Source organism: Podarcis filfolensis, assembly GCF_964270895.1.
Source record: "Podarcis filfolensis genome assembly, chromosome: 1".
Classification (NCBI taxonomy): domain Eukaryota; kingdom Metazoa; phylum Chordata; class Lepidosauria; order Squamata; family Lacertidae; genus Podarcis; species Podarcis filfolensis.
In genome coordinates this window covers 56179412-56195325 of record NC_139604.1, presented here as the reverse complement: position 1 = coordinate 56195325, position 15914 = coordinate 56179412, and the positions used below count along the sequence as shown (strand labels likewise).

General features: G+C 41.8%; 1 protein-coding gene across 4 annotated transcripts; it reads right to left on the bottom strand.

Annotated features, from left to right (window-relative positions):
• Positions 1-3231: 3231 nt before the first annotated feature.
• Positions 3232-15215, bottom strand: LOC310762663 (membrane-spanning 4-domains subfamily A member 15-like). 4 transcript variants are annotated; one of them, XR_014548120.1, is made up of 7 exons: positions 14789-15209; positions 12983-13232; positions 10391-10513; positions 10049-10105; positions 7437-8750; positions 6575-7359; positions 3232-5375 (listed from the first exon to the last, which is right to left on the bottom strand). XR_014548120.1 is itself a non-coding variant. In XM_083613997.1 (7 exons), the coding sequence occupies exons 2-7, from the start codon at positions 13208-13210 to the stop codon at positions 5265-5267; spliced, it is 741 nt and encodes a 246-aa protein (XP_083470123.1). In that variant the 5' UTR covers positions 13211-13232; positions 14940-15215; the 3' UTR covers positions 3232-5264. The 4 variants fall into 4 exon arrangements, 3 of the variants coding, with proteins under 3 accessions (XP_083470123.1, XP_083470124.1, XP_083470125.1); XM_083613997.1 differs by having other exon boundaries at positions 6575-6688; positions 8643-8750; positions 14940-15215; XM_083613998.1 differs by having other exon boundaries at positions 6575-6688; positions 8643-8750; positions 14789-15194.
• Between the last annotated feature and the right edge of the window lie 699 nt (positions 15216-15914).

The window sequence follows — 15914 nt, the reverse complement described above, 5'->3', positions numbered from 1 at the left end:
AGAAAAGGGATGTGCTGTCAGCATGGCAATGTCCCTTCCTCAATCGTCCATCTGACAAAATCTTCTTGCTCAACCTGTAGTGGAGGGCCAACGAAAACTCACACTAGATGATTATAGGAATACCAAGTTCCTCATATGAGACATGAATGCATGCTCATATCCTACCACTGATATGCTCAAAATATTAGAAGTGTATTAAACACTTGAAGGTTCTTTGGTTAATTGTCAGTCAACACTTACCACGTACTCTCCAAAGTCTTGTACTGATTTATCTACCAACGTTTAATGCTTTAGGTAACGTTCAGGCCTGCTTTGGTTATTTTTTTTGTACTGAAATGTGTTGTATCAAAAATCTTCATGCAATGCACTAGTTCACTGTACATTCCCCCGATTGTGTGTTATGTGCTTTTGTTGAACAATATGGGAAACCCATCCTAGAAACCTACCAACTAATGCTATGGCCATTACACTCCTCACCCCATATATGACTTTCTCTGATGAGAAGGGCAAAGTTTGGTGGTGGTGGTAGGGACTCATCATGTAGCTGGCTGCCATTTCAAGATCCCTTCAAAATGACACCTCTTCATAACATTTTGTAGCATTCTGTTAAAAACAGCATCCCTGACTGGCAACAACCATTAAAAATGGGCTTGATTCCCTCACTCTGCAAATAGGGGAGCCATACCTTGGGTAGAGTGAGGCAGCAAGATGTGTTTTTTCCTTTTAAAATATTTTTAAAAAACAGCTGCTACATGTGAGGACATGGAGGGTCATCGTTTCCGCTTCAGCATTTAAAATTAAAGCTGTGGCAGCAGGAGTCTCCACAGCTCTAATTATAAACATGCGAAGGGGAGAATGAGAAAGTAAATAGAGTAAAAGAAACCCTCTCTTTCACTGCCACTCTGGTGAGAGCCCCTCCACATTAACCTCCAAAATGGCTGCCTCAGCTTGTCAATGATTAATGGGATTATTATGAAAAACTGGGTGTGTTTTTTTACTGTCTGCCTGTGTCATTTCCTTTGATTTGAGAAATGCAAATAACTATTCTCATAAACATGCTTATGAAGAACCTGAGGTCTTGATAGATCATGCACAGTTTTGAAAGGTTTTGGGAAAATGTATTTGTAGAAATATATTTAATTACAATGCAAACAGATACCATGACTCCAGGATATGTTGCAAATTAGAAATAAAGAACGCACAATACAGCTATAAACTACTGCAAGAACAACCATTGCCAGGTCAAGGAAATAATTACAACTATTGACTTTGGATCAATGCAATTTGGTAAACAGCACTATTGGAAAAACTGACACAAAAATTAAAAGGAGCAAAAGGCCCAAAGAAACATGACAATTTTTATGCAATTTGGTGTGATGTTATTGATTATATGAATAATGAGACATATGGAAGAACAGTACCCATAGTTAACAGCACAGTTTGGAATGCATGAAGCATATATTTTAATTACTCCCTATGAATTCCTATAAATCCCTGTACAGTGGTACCTCGGTTTTTGAACGTCTCGGAAGTTGAACATTTTGGTTTTCGAATACCGAAAACCCAGAAGTACCGTATTTTTTTGCCCTATAAGATGCACTTTTCCCCCTCCAAAAATGAAGGGGAAATCTGTGTGCGTCCTATGGGGCGAATGCAGGCTTTCGCTGAAGCTTGGAGAGCGAGAGGGGTCGGTGCACACCGACCCCTCTTGCTCTCCAGGCTTCAGGAAGCTCTCAGCAAGCCTGGGGAGCCCGCGGGAGTTCCCGCAGGGCTCCCTAGGCTGCGGATAGCAGCCTGCCGCCCGGAGCGCTAGGCACTCTGAAGCAAAGCGCCCCGTGCTTCGGGCAGATATCCTTTTCTCCTCTAAAAACTACGGTAGGTACGTTTTTAAAAGCTCGGGCTTCCCCTGCGGCTGGGGGGGGGATAATTTTTTTCCCCTTTATCCCCCCCCCCAATTAGGTGCATCCTATGGGCCGGTGCGTCCTATAGGGCGAAAAATACGGTAAATGCTTCCATTTTCAAACACACTTTCTGTTGCGTGTACATGTTAGTTTTCTTAATTTTCTGCGGACTGCCCTTAGCGCCTCAGTTTTCCAAAGTTTCGGAACTCGAACAGTATTCCGGAATGGATTACGTTTGAAAACCAAGGTCCCGCTGTAAATTAAAATTGTTATTGATACAAAATACCTTTTACTGTTAACAATCTAAGCATGCACATTATTATACATCATTTCATATCTGTAATAATTATACTATATATATTTAACAAAACACTGTTAATAAATTAAAAAATGCTTATTTGCACATATACTGTTGTTTTATTTTAATTCTCAATTTATGTAACTGTTGCATGTTGTTTGTCTAAATGTAATAAATATAATTATTATTTTTAAAATAAAAAGATATGGTTAAGCCTATACTGATACTTGATTTATCCATTAACTTCTTTAATGTCTATGTTCAGCACAAAACACAGTGTGGTATGTGGGAGCAAATAACTACACACAGACACAAGGTGGGGTTTAAAATCGCCACACATTTACTGGTTACAGTTTATAGAGATCGGCATGGTAACATAGGTGCCATCTTGCACTGAAGATTGTGGGTGCCCACAACAAAGGGCTTCAACTTTGCCCATTGACTTTGTGGGGGCCCAGTGCATGGTAAGGAGTAGAGATTCATTCATGAAGAAGAAGAAGAAGAAGAAGAAGAAGAAGAAGAAGAAGAAGAGGAGGAGGAGGAGGAGGAGGAGGAGGAGGAGGAAGAGTAGTTTGGATTTGATATCCCGCTTTATCACTACCCGAAGGAGTCTCAAAGCGGCTAACAATCACTCTGTGAGGTGAGTGAGGCTGAGTTGCAGCAATAGCACATAGCCTGGGTGGACATATTGCAAAAACGTGGTAATTCTATTTTTGAGATCGCTGATTGTTACCATTAGGCATTCTTACTCGATCTGTTGCAGTAGCTGAGATGTCTGCAAAAGACAACCCAAGTAAACAAATGAAAACTTATGCCTCAGATTTTTTCTTTTGGGTGGGGAGCATAGTTACCCCTTTTTTAAAGTGAGTTGCAAAAAGATTTTAAAAAGCAAACAAACAAAAAACAGTGCCACTGCCAGGCTATTTTGCACCCTTGGCAAGGCTAACTGCTTACACCTCCCCCCATTTTTATTTTTACTGACTTCAATTTTCAAAAACAGATGTCGTTTAAAAAATATGAAAAGCACAAGACTTGAAACTGCTAAATTTATTTTAAATTGCAAGAATAAGTAATACAGCAACCTTTGGTTACCTTTCTGAAATGCATTAAGTACATAAACCTGTTGAAATCACTGCAGCTCTCAATTATAGTTGTATGTACAGATAAGAGTCACAATAAATAAAGTCAAAAATCATTCAGATTTAATATTACACACGACATGCCTTCAAAAATGCTTTTTAAAAGCTATTCTCCTTGTTTTGTTTATGTTCTTATTAAACTTCTCACCTGCTCTTCAGCAGCAGGTCCAGGGTGGGTTCCAACAGTTTAAAAAATCAGTATTAAAAACAGTGAAAATAAATTTACTGCCACAGGAAAAAGGAGGGTCCTATTGTGTGCAATTCCTCAGGGGATGTGTGTAAATCCTCGGTATAGGAAGAAACAGGAAGTGTTGTCAGCATGGCAATGTCCCTTCCTCAACTGCCATTTTACAAAATCTTTTTACTCAACCTGTAGTGGAGGCACTGAAACTCACACTGGATGAATGTAGGAATACGGAGTTCCTCATCTGAGACATGAATGCCTACTCATATTCTGCCATTTATAGACTCAAGATATTAGCAAGTGTATTAAGCACTTGAAGGCTCTTTTTTAATTGCCACTTATGTACTTTCAAAAGCCAAGTAATGATGGATGTATCCACAGATTTGTAATGCTTTAGCCAACTGTCAAGCCACAAGCTTATTGGTTACAGCTTACAGAGAGACAGGCACGGTATTATCATCAGATAAAATCTATTTTCACCCGTTCCCAAAGCCAATAAGGACACACGATGGGTGGAGAGGTTCAAGTCTTTATTGCTATAGGAATAGTGGTTCGGTTTGGGTTTCTTTCCAAAAAGACTAAACAAAAGCAACACTCAAAAGTAGAAAGCATTTATACAGGGTTGCAGAGCATGACACCACCCATTCCTGATTCCTCCCACCCCTCCCAAGCTTGCTCTCGACACATGGGCACAAGGTACCAATTGCCTATAAGGCATAATGCTTGCTTGAAGCCCTATCTGATTTGGTGGTTGCTCTTCTACTTGCAAAGCAGTTGCTTTTAATATAAACTTTTGTGCTTGCTGCTGGGCTGAACTGGTGGTTTTAGGCTGGAACCGGAGAACGCAGGAAGTTAGGCCACTATACAGAGTCAAATCATTGGGTTCATCCAGCTTGGTGATGTCCACATTGACCGGCAGCAGCTCTCCATGCTTCAGAACTGGGGTATTTAAACAGGAGCTTCTTAAAGGCTTTCTCCCTTCCAGCATTGGGGGGGAGGGGCGTTCAGCCAGTTCTAGAGATGATGCTGTTGCTTGCTGCCTCTACTTAAGATGCTTCACTCTTTGACACTGATAAGGGGAACTTATCCAGTACAAACCAGGACACCCAATTTTTGGATTGACTTGCCTAAGATCCAGGACAAAGTGCAGCCTTTCAGAAATTCCCCCAGGACATCAATTCCGCCTTTGAAACCTGGTAAGATCCTGCCCTAGTTTACAGGGAAGGGACAGTTGTCTCCTTATCTGAAATCTGACAGCTGCTAATTTATCAGACTGCTGAATAATAAAAAATATTTCTGGAAACAAACAAAAGGATGTCAGGAACTGGTGTCAGTCCTGCCATCTGCCGAACTATGCTGGGTGCTGACACTGGGCCTGATTATTAACCAATCAATCAATCAATCAATCAATCAATTAAATTTCTATACCACCCTTCATCCGAGGATCATAGGGCCTAGTGGTGGTTGACCTCTGTGGTGCCACTCCTTGCTGTCGATAAATTTGGGAAAAGGAAAGGTGGTGAGGAGGGTTTAGGAGAATCTGAAACTAGAAGCAACTGCTTCACCCCTGTGGTAATCAGTTAATCAAATGGATTAATCTACTAACAGTTGCAGTCCTAGCACATATCCAGACTAGATGAATATATGCACCAGAAAGAAAAAGCAATTGATAATATTGATTGTTGCTTTGCTGCTGTTGCTTTGCTGCAGTTACACTTCCCAAAACTTCACACTTGGGTGCTTTATGCTGTATTTGGAGAAAAATCCATAGGATCATAGCGTGGAGGAGCAAGATTGTTTTCTGAGGGAATCAAGGCATCACTGCTGACAGAGTTTGGCACAAAAACCATTGCCTGCAACATTGAAATTCAGAAATTCAGTATTAGAAATACAGTCATACCTCAGGTTAAAGATGCTTCAGGTTGAGCGTTTTCAGGTTGTGTCCCGTGGAGACCCAGAAGTAATGGAATGGGTTACTTCTGGGTTTCACCGCTCGTGCATGCGCAGATGCTCAAAATGACATCACACGCATGCGCAGAAACAGCGAATCACGACCCACACACGCGCAGATTGCGTTCTGCTCAGGTTGTGAACAGGGCTCCGGAACGGATCCTGTTCGCAACCAGGGGTACCACTGTACTTTTCTTGTCGTTGCTATTACCTTTGTCATCATGATGGATACATTTTGGTTTCTGTTTTGTGTGAGTTTGCCCGTAAGTTTGCTCTATCACAGTTCTGTACAAAGTAATTTAGGTGTAATGGTTACAGTATTGCACTAGGACTGGGGAGACCTATCAGCTGTGTATGCATTACCATTTACTCTGGCTCCAGAGTGCTCACACTGCTGGTGTCTGAAGCCATGGTCACATGACATTAACTACAATCCATATCTACCCTGTGTAGTTTCTTGAAAAATGCTGGCGTTTGGCGTGTTTTCCCTCAAATCCATCTGACTGGAAAATGTAAGCCACAGTTAAATTAAGGTGTATACATTTGTAATAGCCAATGTGCATGCACAGATGACAGTACATGTGCAGGTGACAGCTTTTAGTGAACAGGAATTGCGGCGGGGGGGATTGCAGGTGTGGGGGAACCGAGCAGGTAATGTGCATTGAATGAATACACCCTCACCCCATTTCTAGCGCATAATGCAATGGGGGGGATGACCTCACTGCATTTTCCGTTAATGTCTACACCACCATGTTAATATTTATTTACTTGATTTATTTTTATTAAAAAACAAAATGAGAATACAAATGGCACAAAAACAAGCCAATAACCCACAAACACATTTAAAAGGCCATAGAATGTTAATCAGCCAAACGCCTGGTCATAGAGAAATGCTCCAGGTGTGTGTGTGTGTGTGTGTGTGTGTGTGTGTGCGTGTGCGTGCGTGTGTGTGTGAGAGAGAGAGAGAGAGAGAGAAAGAGAGAGAGACCCATGCCACTCCTTAAAGGCTAGACTATATAAACATGGGAAATGAAAAGTCAACTTTTCCTTGGGATCCTCAATAAGATCTGCTTAAACTCCAAGCAAGTTATCAAGCACTTACCGTCTCAAGATTATAGAAATTCTCCTGGCACCCAATATGTGACATCAGAACGGTGATGCAGAACTCCAGCAAGCTGAACAAGAGGAGCAGGAAAGAGAGACCAAAGCCTATGTTCTGCAAAATAAAAGAAGTGCCTTTAATCTCTCTCTCAGCCCTTGTAACTAATTCAGCCACAACATTAGAAAGTGTGCAAGTAACCATCTTCTAGACGCTACTGAGTTGAAGATGTAAGTGAAAAATTTGCCTTGGAAAGGGTGATGAGTTATGCCTGACATAGATGGAAAAACCTACTATATTGGGGTGGGGAATTACAATGCTGCACACAGTGCTATTTTTCTAGAAAAAGAGGTGCTGGAACTCACCATGAACTTCTCCCTTGTTCTCTGAGAATGCCAATGGCGTCCTCCAGAGAGGTGCCAGAACTCAGTTCCAGTGAGTTCCTGCTGAAAGAAGCCCTGGCTGCATCTAACACTGTGCTAATTAGCACAAGCTCTTGCAAAACAAAACTGTCAGTAGACTTGTTGATGGATTCCTTAGATGTGCAACCATGAGAAAATAGGTGCCTGCTAGCAAAAGGTTTTCTGAAACAGCAGGCAGCGTATCTCCATTCTAGCTGATTATTATAATAACCTTGTTAACATTAAGGATTTGGCGCCTCACTTGGTGTATCCCTCTCCCCTCCCTAGCCTTTTAAAATTGTATTATGTCTTTTGATACTCTAAGCCTGAGGGCAGAGAAGGTGTTGCCTTCACTGACCTATAAGCCACTCTGGGAGCAAGATGGTTCTGTCCAGCTTGCCAGAATGCCTAGTTTCTAAAGCTGCAGCCTAAAATGCAAAAAGGGGGGTGCATGGATAGAAGACTCAAAAGTGCAGCTTTGCTTGCTATTTTCACTTAGAACTTGTTGGAAGGACAACGGCAGAAATCATTCCATGTGCAGCTCAAGGATTAATTCTGTTATTGTTAAACTCAACTAGCTAAGAGGGGGTGGTAGTGATGTTGCTTAGCAACCAGGCAGAGTTGCATGATATTTGCTGAGGTAGTATATGCCCTGATTGGCTGTGTATTTCTGAGGGAGCTTTTCCTCTGCATGTTTGTTTGAATGTCTCTGCTATAAATGAGGCCTGAAGTAACAAAGAGAAAACCCCTGTTTATTTCTCCTCAAATTATTGTTGCTGCTGAGTTTCGTCAGTAAAATGTAACCAGGCTTTCTTTTCTTTCTGGATTCCATCTGCATTATTTAAGTGATTTGGTTACCACTGCTGAAGAGATTAGTTGGCTTTCAGATTAAATAGTAACCGGTCTCTTTTGCAGTGGGAACTGGAAGCATAACTCTGTGTATGAGTTTTTCCATCTCTTTGTACGTATTACCAGTGCTTTTTTTCTAAAAAAAAATGTTTAGGGGTACTCTCATTTTCATACCCATATTGAAATACTGCCCCTCAGTGATGCCAAACCTAGATTCACAAAATGTTTAGGGGTATGTGTACCCCTGCGTCATTCCCCCCCCCCCAGAAAAAAGCACTGCATATTACTGTTAGCGTTTTTGTTCTTATTCTATTATTTATTTGTTGCTTTACTCATAAAAGTGACTCAGAACGACTTACAAACGCAATTGATATGCGAAAATCAATTACAATAAACAGAATAAACGAAAACCTAAAAAACAAACACATCTATACAAATAAAAGACTGCTCTGGCAGATCCTGCCCAGTCAAAGGAAGTCGCAGATATTAAAAACCCTTCAAACTAAGGGACAAAGAGGGTGCGAGTTTTGTCTGGCTCCTAAAACTGGACAAAGAGGGTGCCAGATGAGCCTCCCACAAAAGTGGGGAGCTACCACTGGAAAGGCCTGCTCATGTGTTGCTACTCTCCAAACCTCCCATGGAGGGGGTGCTCTGAGCAGGACCTCAGATGATGATCGCAGGGTCTGGGTCTTATGGGGAGGTGTGGGCCTTGAGGAACTGGGGAGCTGAGCTGCATAAGGTCAAAACAACCACTTTGAATTGAGTCCTTCTTGGATGCTACCCAGAAAAGAAGTTTTGCATGGAATGCTGCATTCACTTACCTGTGAATAAGGATTGCCTCGATTGAAAGCCAGATCACTTATATATAGAATGGTGCCAGCTGCTGACATTACAGAGCTTGTGATGTGCATTCCCACACTGCATTTCGCCTGAAACAGACAGTCAAAGAGCCAGTTTACTAAAAATTACAGGGACAGAATGCAGGTCTCCTGAAAGACAAATAATTTATTACTTACTGACTGACTTTGTCAGTTGCTTTATGTTGCCTAGGGCAATGCAAAGCAACGTAAATCAATTTATACAACAAATAGAGTCACACTCAGTCCATGAGAAGCAAAGCACCTGTTCTGCAAGTAGCCTGAATTTCAAGCTGTATTGGAGTTTTCCTCAAGGGTCGTTTAAACCCAGAGAAAAACTGAAATGGCTGAGGGCACTGTGGTGGCAGTGAACTAAAAACACAAATACAAATTAACATAAAAGCATATCACAATTTAAAAGCAATTTAAGACAACCCCACCCTACCCCAAGTAAAACGACACCCACCCCCATTAAACACTAAATTAAAAGTATCAGAACAATTAAAAACAGTTTAAACGTTTCAGATAGTTGGAGCCATGGAAGCATGCCCCAACCCCAAGGTCCGTTCAGCTGCCTCAGTTGTATTTCATCAGTCAGTCTGGGTCTCAGCTGCCCTCCTAGGCCAGATGGACACGATCTGCCTGCCAGGCAGGGGACAGGTCAGGTGAGGCTCACAGCCACAGGTCTCAGGCCAGAACAAGGTGGGCTCTGAGGCATAGGGAGCAATGGGAGGTATGCCCTAGGGGGCTAAGGCAGGCCAGGACCCACAGCCCAGGTGGGGCTTGCTAGCTTGAGGAGGTGGTGAGGGTCAAGCCCAGATGCAGCAATCAACATGCAAGACAAAAAAGTGAAGCAAATTTGGCCAGGCCTTTTGGGTTTGTGGCACAAAACCAGCACAACACTTTGGCACTGGTTTGGCACTTTGGAGTCAAATAGGACAAGGTTGGGTTTGTTAGCTCTTTACTTGTGACCCCGGTTTGAGTGTCTATTATTCAGTTTAGGGGGTAGCACAAAACGTGGGCTTGCAGCACAAAATGGCACAAAAATAGCACAAAACGTTGGCACCTGTTTGGAGTCAATTCAACAAGGTTGTACTTTTTGGCATTAACTTGTGAGCCCAATTTGCTTTGTCAGTTACTCGGTTTGGGGGGCAGAACAAAATGTGGGGTTCACAGCAGAAAACATCACAAAGCTAGCACAAAACTTTGGCATTGGTTTGGGGGGATGCAGAATTTCAGGGTCACACATAAATGAAGCTGCATTTATCATTACTGCTAAATAAATTAATATTTCTCCTTTACTATCAGTAGCATGATCAATAGTGCTTCCCAGCCATTAAGATTGACTGTTATCGATCTTTCTCTCTCACCAGACAGCGTGTTTGATGTTTCTCTGCTGACATCGACATGCTTCCTGAAACAATGAACTGTACAAAACAAGGGAAAAAAATATGTGTTTAACTGCAGCTCACTTCAAAAAATCCAAAACATACTCTCTATTGAGAAAAAAACATGAGTTATAATGTGATAATAGTACCTCTTCTCTCTTTATTTTATTGTGTAGATTAGTCACACCAATCACTCATTCTCTACATACGAAAGGTCAACAGCTTGATAAGAGTTAGAAAATAGATACCCTTTCAAAACTCCGGATTCATAACCAGAAACACAGAAAAACAATGGCTCTCAAAGGTAAATGAAATACTACTTACAAATGCTCCACCCCAAAATGGATAACCTCCAACAGCAGCAAAAGATATATAGGAGTGACCAATAAGAAAAAGTAGGAGCGCTCCAAAGCTGATTTGCATTAATCCAATTAAGATCTGAACAGTCTATGGGAAGAAAATGTGCAAACAAGGTAAAATAATTCTGCTCGTTCCTCAAAAAACATGAATTTTTACTCATTAGCACAATCTGAAAAACACCCAGAAAGATTGGTCTGTCTATTCCTTTGGGTAAATAAAAATTTTAAAACAGGATAACTTCTCAAGAGGCTAGAGAGAACACCATATGCATATAGATATATAGGCTGCATAAATGTGGGGTGAGAGAAATTCAGAGAAAGACATTAGATTATAGCCAGACAGACTGATATTGGGACTAGTATCTGCCTCATTGTCAGGTAACAAACACAAGCCAGAAAGAGAAGGGAGGAAATCGGTATAAGCATGCATAGGACTGGCATTGCTACAGACTAGCTATGTTTGAAATGAACTGATTAGATCTTTAAAACTGATACGCAGAGTGATGCTCATTTGCAAACCTGAAGTTTCCATTAGTGCAAAACCAGAACTTTAAAAAATTTATCCTGGTCCCAGAAAAGTTCCCTGAAAATGCCACCTTAGTCACCCATTGACTTCTATGAACCTTAAACATTTTGTCTACAGTTTTTGCTCCCCATATCCAGGAATATATTTTCAACTATCTCAGTTACAGACTTCTATAGTAATCAGGGCCATAAACCTATGTAAGTGTGTGCTAAACTTTATGGATGACTTGACATTACCTCAACTGATAGAGGGACCTCTATTTTGAAGGAGCCCCCCTTCAGAAGGGTTTTCTAGCAATTGTTTAGAAATAAGTGTCTCAAAATTCCTCTTTTGAATTAATATAGGAGTAATTCAATCACTTTTGGGGATGCACTATTTCCCCTCTGTTTGGGGGTGAGGAAGAAATCTTCTCCCTTAGACTACTAGCTGGCTTGTTAAGAAGTCCTGTAACGTCCATCTCAGTGTCCCCATGCCTCAGTCGATCAGTCATTGAGTCAGCCAATAGGGGCAAGCATCTTAAATTCATAGAAAATCTGAGAATAATCTGTATGAGTCTTCCTCAAATTCTTGCCCTCTGGATATTTTGGGCTAGAACTCACATCACCCCTGATCATTGACCATACTGTCTGGGGCTGTCTAGGAAGGCTGATCTGGATTCTCTCTTTTGGCACCACCTTTCTGAACCAATTTCTATGTAAAAATGTCTGATTATCCTTCCTATTATATTTTTGGCACCACCACCCTTTTAAATTAATCCCTGTTGATCAGTGTAATAATATCTGGTGTTTGGTCCTTCCTGAACTGACCTTACTCTTTTTTATATATATAATAATTTTTATTAAATTTTTCCTTTTACAAATTCGCCATCTCAAACATTATTCACAAATTTCAACTTTTTGGACTTCCACCGGCTTCTCCACCAATCATCCATATTTTCCATTTTTTCGCATTCTCTATATTTAGTATTGCCATTTAATATTATCCTTTCAATTCTATTTCTTTTTTACAACACATCTTTAACCTTCACAGAGCCTCTTTAAAACCCACTAGCGTTGTCTGTTCATCACATATGCTTTTCAGATAATCTGTAAACTTTCCCCAGTCCTCGATGAACTTGTGATCCCGTTGATATCTGATCTTCCCAGTCAATTTGTCCAATTCTGCATAATCCATAAGTTTCATTCTCCACTCTTCAAGGGTCGGTAACTCCTCTTGTTTCCATTTTTGGGCCATTAATATTCTTGCCGCTGTTACTGTGTATTGAAAAAGTTTGTGGTCCCTTCTATTTATCTCTCTTCCTATTATTCCTAACAAAAAGGCTTCTGGTTTCTTTACAAATGTGTATTTAAACATCTTCTTCAACTCATTATATATCATTTCCCAGAAACCCTTTACCTTCTTACATTCCCACCACATATGGAAAAACGATCCTTCTTTTTCCTTACATTTCCAACACTTATTACATGTTTTAAACATTTTTGCTAACTTAACCAGTGTAATATACCATCTATATACCATTTTCATAATATTCTCCTTTAACGCAGTACATGCAGTAAATTTCATATTTTCATTCCATATGGAATACACTGACCTTACTCTTGAAGGAAAGGCACTATTGTCATTTTTTCAGCTGGAACTCACCAGAACTCAGTTCCGGCACCTCTCAGGTGAGTGCCATTGCCATTACCGTCGTACCTTGGATCTCAAATGCCTTGGCTCCCGAACAAATTGGCTCCAGGACAATCGAAACCTGGATGTGAGTGTTCCAGTTTTTGAACAATTTTTGGAAGCCAAATGTCTGGCGTGGCTTCCGATTGGCTGCAGGACTTCTGCAGCCAATCAGAAGCCATGCTTTGGTTTCTGAACGTTTTGGAAGTCGAACGGATTTCTGGAACGGATTCCGTTCGACTTCCAAGGTACAACTGTATAAGAGAAAAAGGGAAGTGTTCATGGTGAGTTCTAGCACCTCTTTTTCTAGAAAAACAGACTGCTCACGATGCAGCTAAATGTGAGCAGATCTGACACACTTACCCCCAGAGTCTTGGTCTCCATTTTGAGGAGTTTTTCCCATGTCTTCACGTGTTGAGGCTGGTTGCTGGGGCTTCCAACCTGCTGGCCAACATATGGCATGTATTGTACTGCCCCTGCTGGTTGGATAACAGCACCAGGGATCTGCTCGCCTGCCTGGATTATGTTTGCAGCAATTGCAGGAATGTACACCACCGTTCCGCTAGCCATTCTCCCTGGATGCGTTGCCATTGTTTAGATATCTTCAAGCAAACTAATAAACCAAACATATAAACAAAAGAAAAGGTGGTGGTGGTGAGGAACTCTCATGTTTGGGGACAAGTTACTAATGTACCCCCAACATGCACAGCCACATATTCATACATGATGCGATATATATACTAAAACTGAACCCATGAAATTGTGCTTCCTAGTAGTGGGTTGACTCATGAGTCAATGGTGCATTATTTGTGAGCAATTCCTATGCTGCTTTTTGTGTCTCAGGCAGCACACACAGGAAAATACTTGGACAAGGGCAGATAAGGGACAGAAGGAAATAAACACCCATCCCAAAAACTGTTTAATTAATGCCAGGAATGGCAATCAATTTACTAGTAATTTCTTTTTTGTCTAAAACAGAGTAGCCCAAACTTCCTTGTTTTTCAACCCTCCCTACAGTGGGAGTTTCAGTTTTCATACCATACCATATGAGGTATTGTCTCCTCTTTAGTCAGGATTGCTTTTCACAACAGTAATGCTGCATAATAAGTTTAAGTTTCAGAACAGTGGGAGAGCGAGTGTAGCAGTAAAATGCATTTTGCGGTTAGGGGAGATTCACAGCAAGGAATCAAAGGCAAATTCTTGGCTATATTCAAGATTCACCTGCAAAAAAAAAGGTGTATTTTACGAGGTGGTTGAGGTTATTTTGTAATACTGTACCTCTCTCTCTTTCCGGGTGTGTAATTGGCATTCCTGAGGAAATTATATGTATATATTTGGTACGCTGTGATATATGCAGCTACCTCAAACACTCCCTAAACAGAGTTCCTGATTTCAGCAGAGGGTTGCCAACACTTTACTGTGACTGTGCTCTTGTGCCTTTCATGGCAGCTTCACCTAAAGTGATTAGGAGGGGATCCTGCCCCATGCAAGGGCACCATCTCGCCCTCAGCATTGTGGGTGCCCAAGCACCCATGCCCCCCTGGAGCTGGCTCCTATGTGCCCATGCCCCATGTTGTGAAAATCTCCTAGCGATTTCAGCAGATGGTAAAGGCACAGGCGTCATTTTAAAAATCAGTTCCTCTATCGCAGGGACCCATTGGGGAGGCATCCACATTATTCTGCATCCATGTTAGCTTTCTCTTCTTCTGATCCGTTGAAACTTTTTGCCACACAGGCCTCCATGCCCGAGGCGGCCACAGATCACAGCTTTAGCCGTTATCTTTATGAGGAGTTCCCATGGGGGAGAAGGAAACTTCAGTGGTTCAATCAGTCACTGTATAGCTTTAAATCCTGACTGTAAAGATTCTTATCGGAAGAGTTTGGCCAGCTCTCTCTGCCACTAACAAAGCACAACTAACAATGCATCTTGTGTCCCGTGCAATTGCTGGGAAGAACTGGCAGGAGGGGGCACTTGAACCTGTCCCAGCTCACTGCCTCTCGCCTCTAAATGCCCCCTACCTGCATTTCAGGAAAGAAATTGGCAGGCATTGTAGGAAGGGTGAAGCACCCCTCTATGCCCACAGTTCCTCCCCAGCAAATCATCCCTCCCTTGCCTCTCCCTTAGTAACACCCTTAGCTGCAACACACACCTAAATATTTTTACAGTACCTGTTTCTGCCCTTCTGCTTATTCAAGAGTGAAGGCAGAAGCTCTTAGCTCATGCTCAGGAGCTCTTTCATGCCTTTCAGAGGAGGAGAGCTGCGGATCAAAAGGAAGCACTGTTCCTCAAATTAAGATAACGCTCTCCAGATGTACTCACGTTACACCGGCGGTCCCGTGTTCCTTCAGCAGGGAGTGAAAGGCACAACACGAAGAATTTGGCCAGCCTCGTCTTGTCCTCCCCATTACCCTTTCAGGGAAATTCGCTCCTTTTGTTGTGACGCGCATCTGGCTGCAGCCTCCTTTCCCCACCCCGGAAAGTCTTTCCATTCCATTCCTGCCAGGGAGATTCTGAATCCGGACCAGAGACAGCCTTGAGGAGCTGTGAAGCTGCGCAGGGGCCTCTTATTTAACTTGCCAGGTCCCTCATGGCTTTGCAAATATGCCAGCAGTTTTATTGCTCAGATGTCCCACTGAAAATGGGGTGGTTGGGGGGTGAGGGTGGGGAGACATCCTGTACCACAAAAGCAGGGCCGGATTTAGGTTTGATGAGGCCCTAAGCTACTGAAGGTAAAGGGGCCCTTTATATGTCCAGCTGTCCTTTGTCAACAACAAATTGTCGCCGTTTTTTGTGTTGAATATATGCTATATGGTAATGTATGGACCTAATAGGTATCTAAAGCCATTTGCACATGCAGAATGTAGGCACCTTATATATAGTAAAGCAGTGATATTTTAGGGAGCAGGCTAGCTGGCGGGGCCCATTACTTACATCATAGGAGCCTACACAACACAAAACACTGTTGCTGTATGTAGGTTTTATTTTATTTGTTTTTTATCTTATATTTTAGAGATGTACATCCAGTTTGTTTCCTTTAAATGTTTTTTGGGGGCCCCAAGAGAGTGGGGCCCTAAGCTATAGCTTGTTTAACTTATACATAAATCCGACACTGCACAAAAGCATGCTTGTGTTCTTTACAATTTGCAGTCAACTGAGTTAGAGGCAGCACTTAACTCCACTAACCAGAGAGGGGCTGGGCCCTTGATCCATGTGGAAGTATCAGTTGGTATCTTGATTGGATTAGACATTATTTTTGTATATGCAATTAATGAATGTAACTCTCACCCAAAGTCC

What these genes read in the sequence shown, in the direction of transcription:
- LOC310762663 (XM_083613997.1), bottom strand. Translation starts at nt 13,210, where the DNA reads ATGGCAACGCATCCAGGGAGAATGGCTAGCGGAACGGTGGTGTACATT. An exon ending in CATTTTGGGGTGGAGCATTT is followed by an intron (nt 10,106 to 10,390) that starts GTAAGTAGTATT and finishes TGTTTTGTACAG; the next exon opens with TTCATTGTTTCAGGAAGCAT. An exon ending in AACATCAAACACGCTGTCTG is followed by an intron (nt 8,751 to 10,048) that starts GTGAGAGAGAAA and finishes TGTCTGTTTCAG; the next exon opens with GCGAAATGCAGTGTGGGAAT.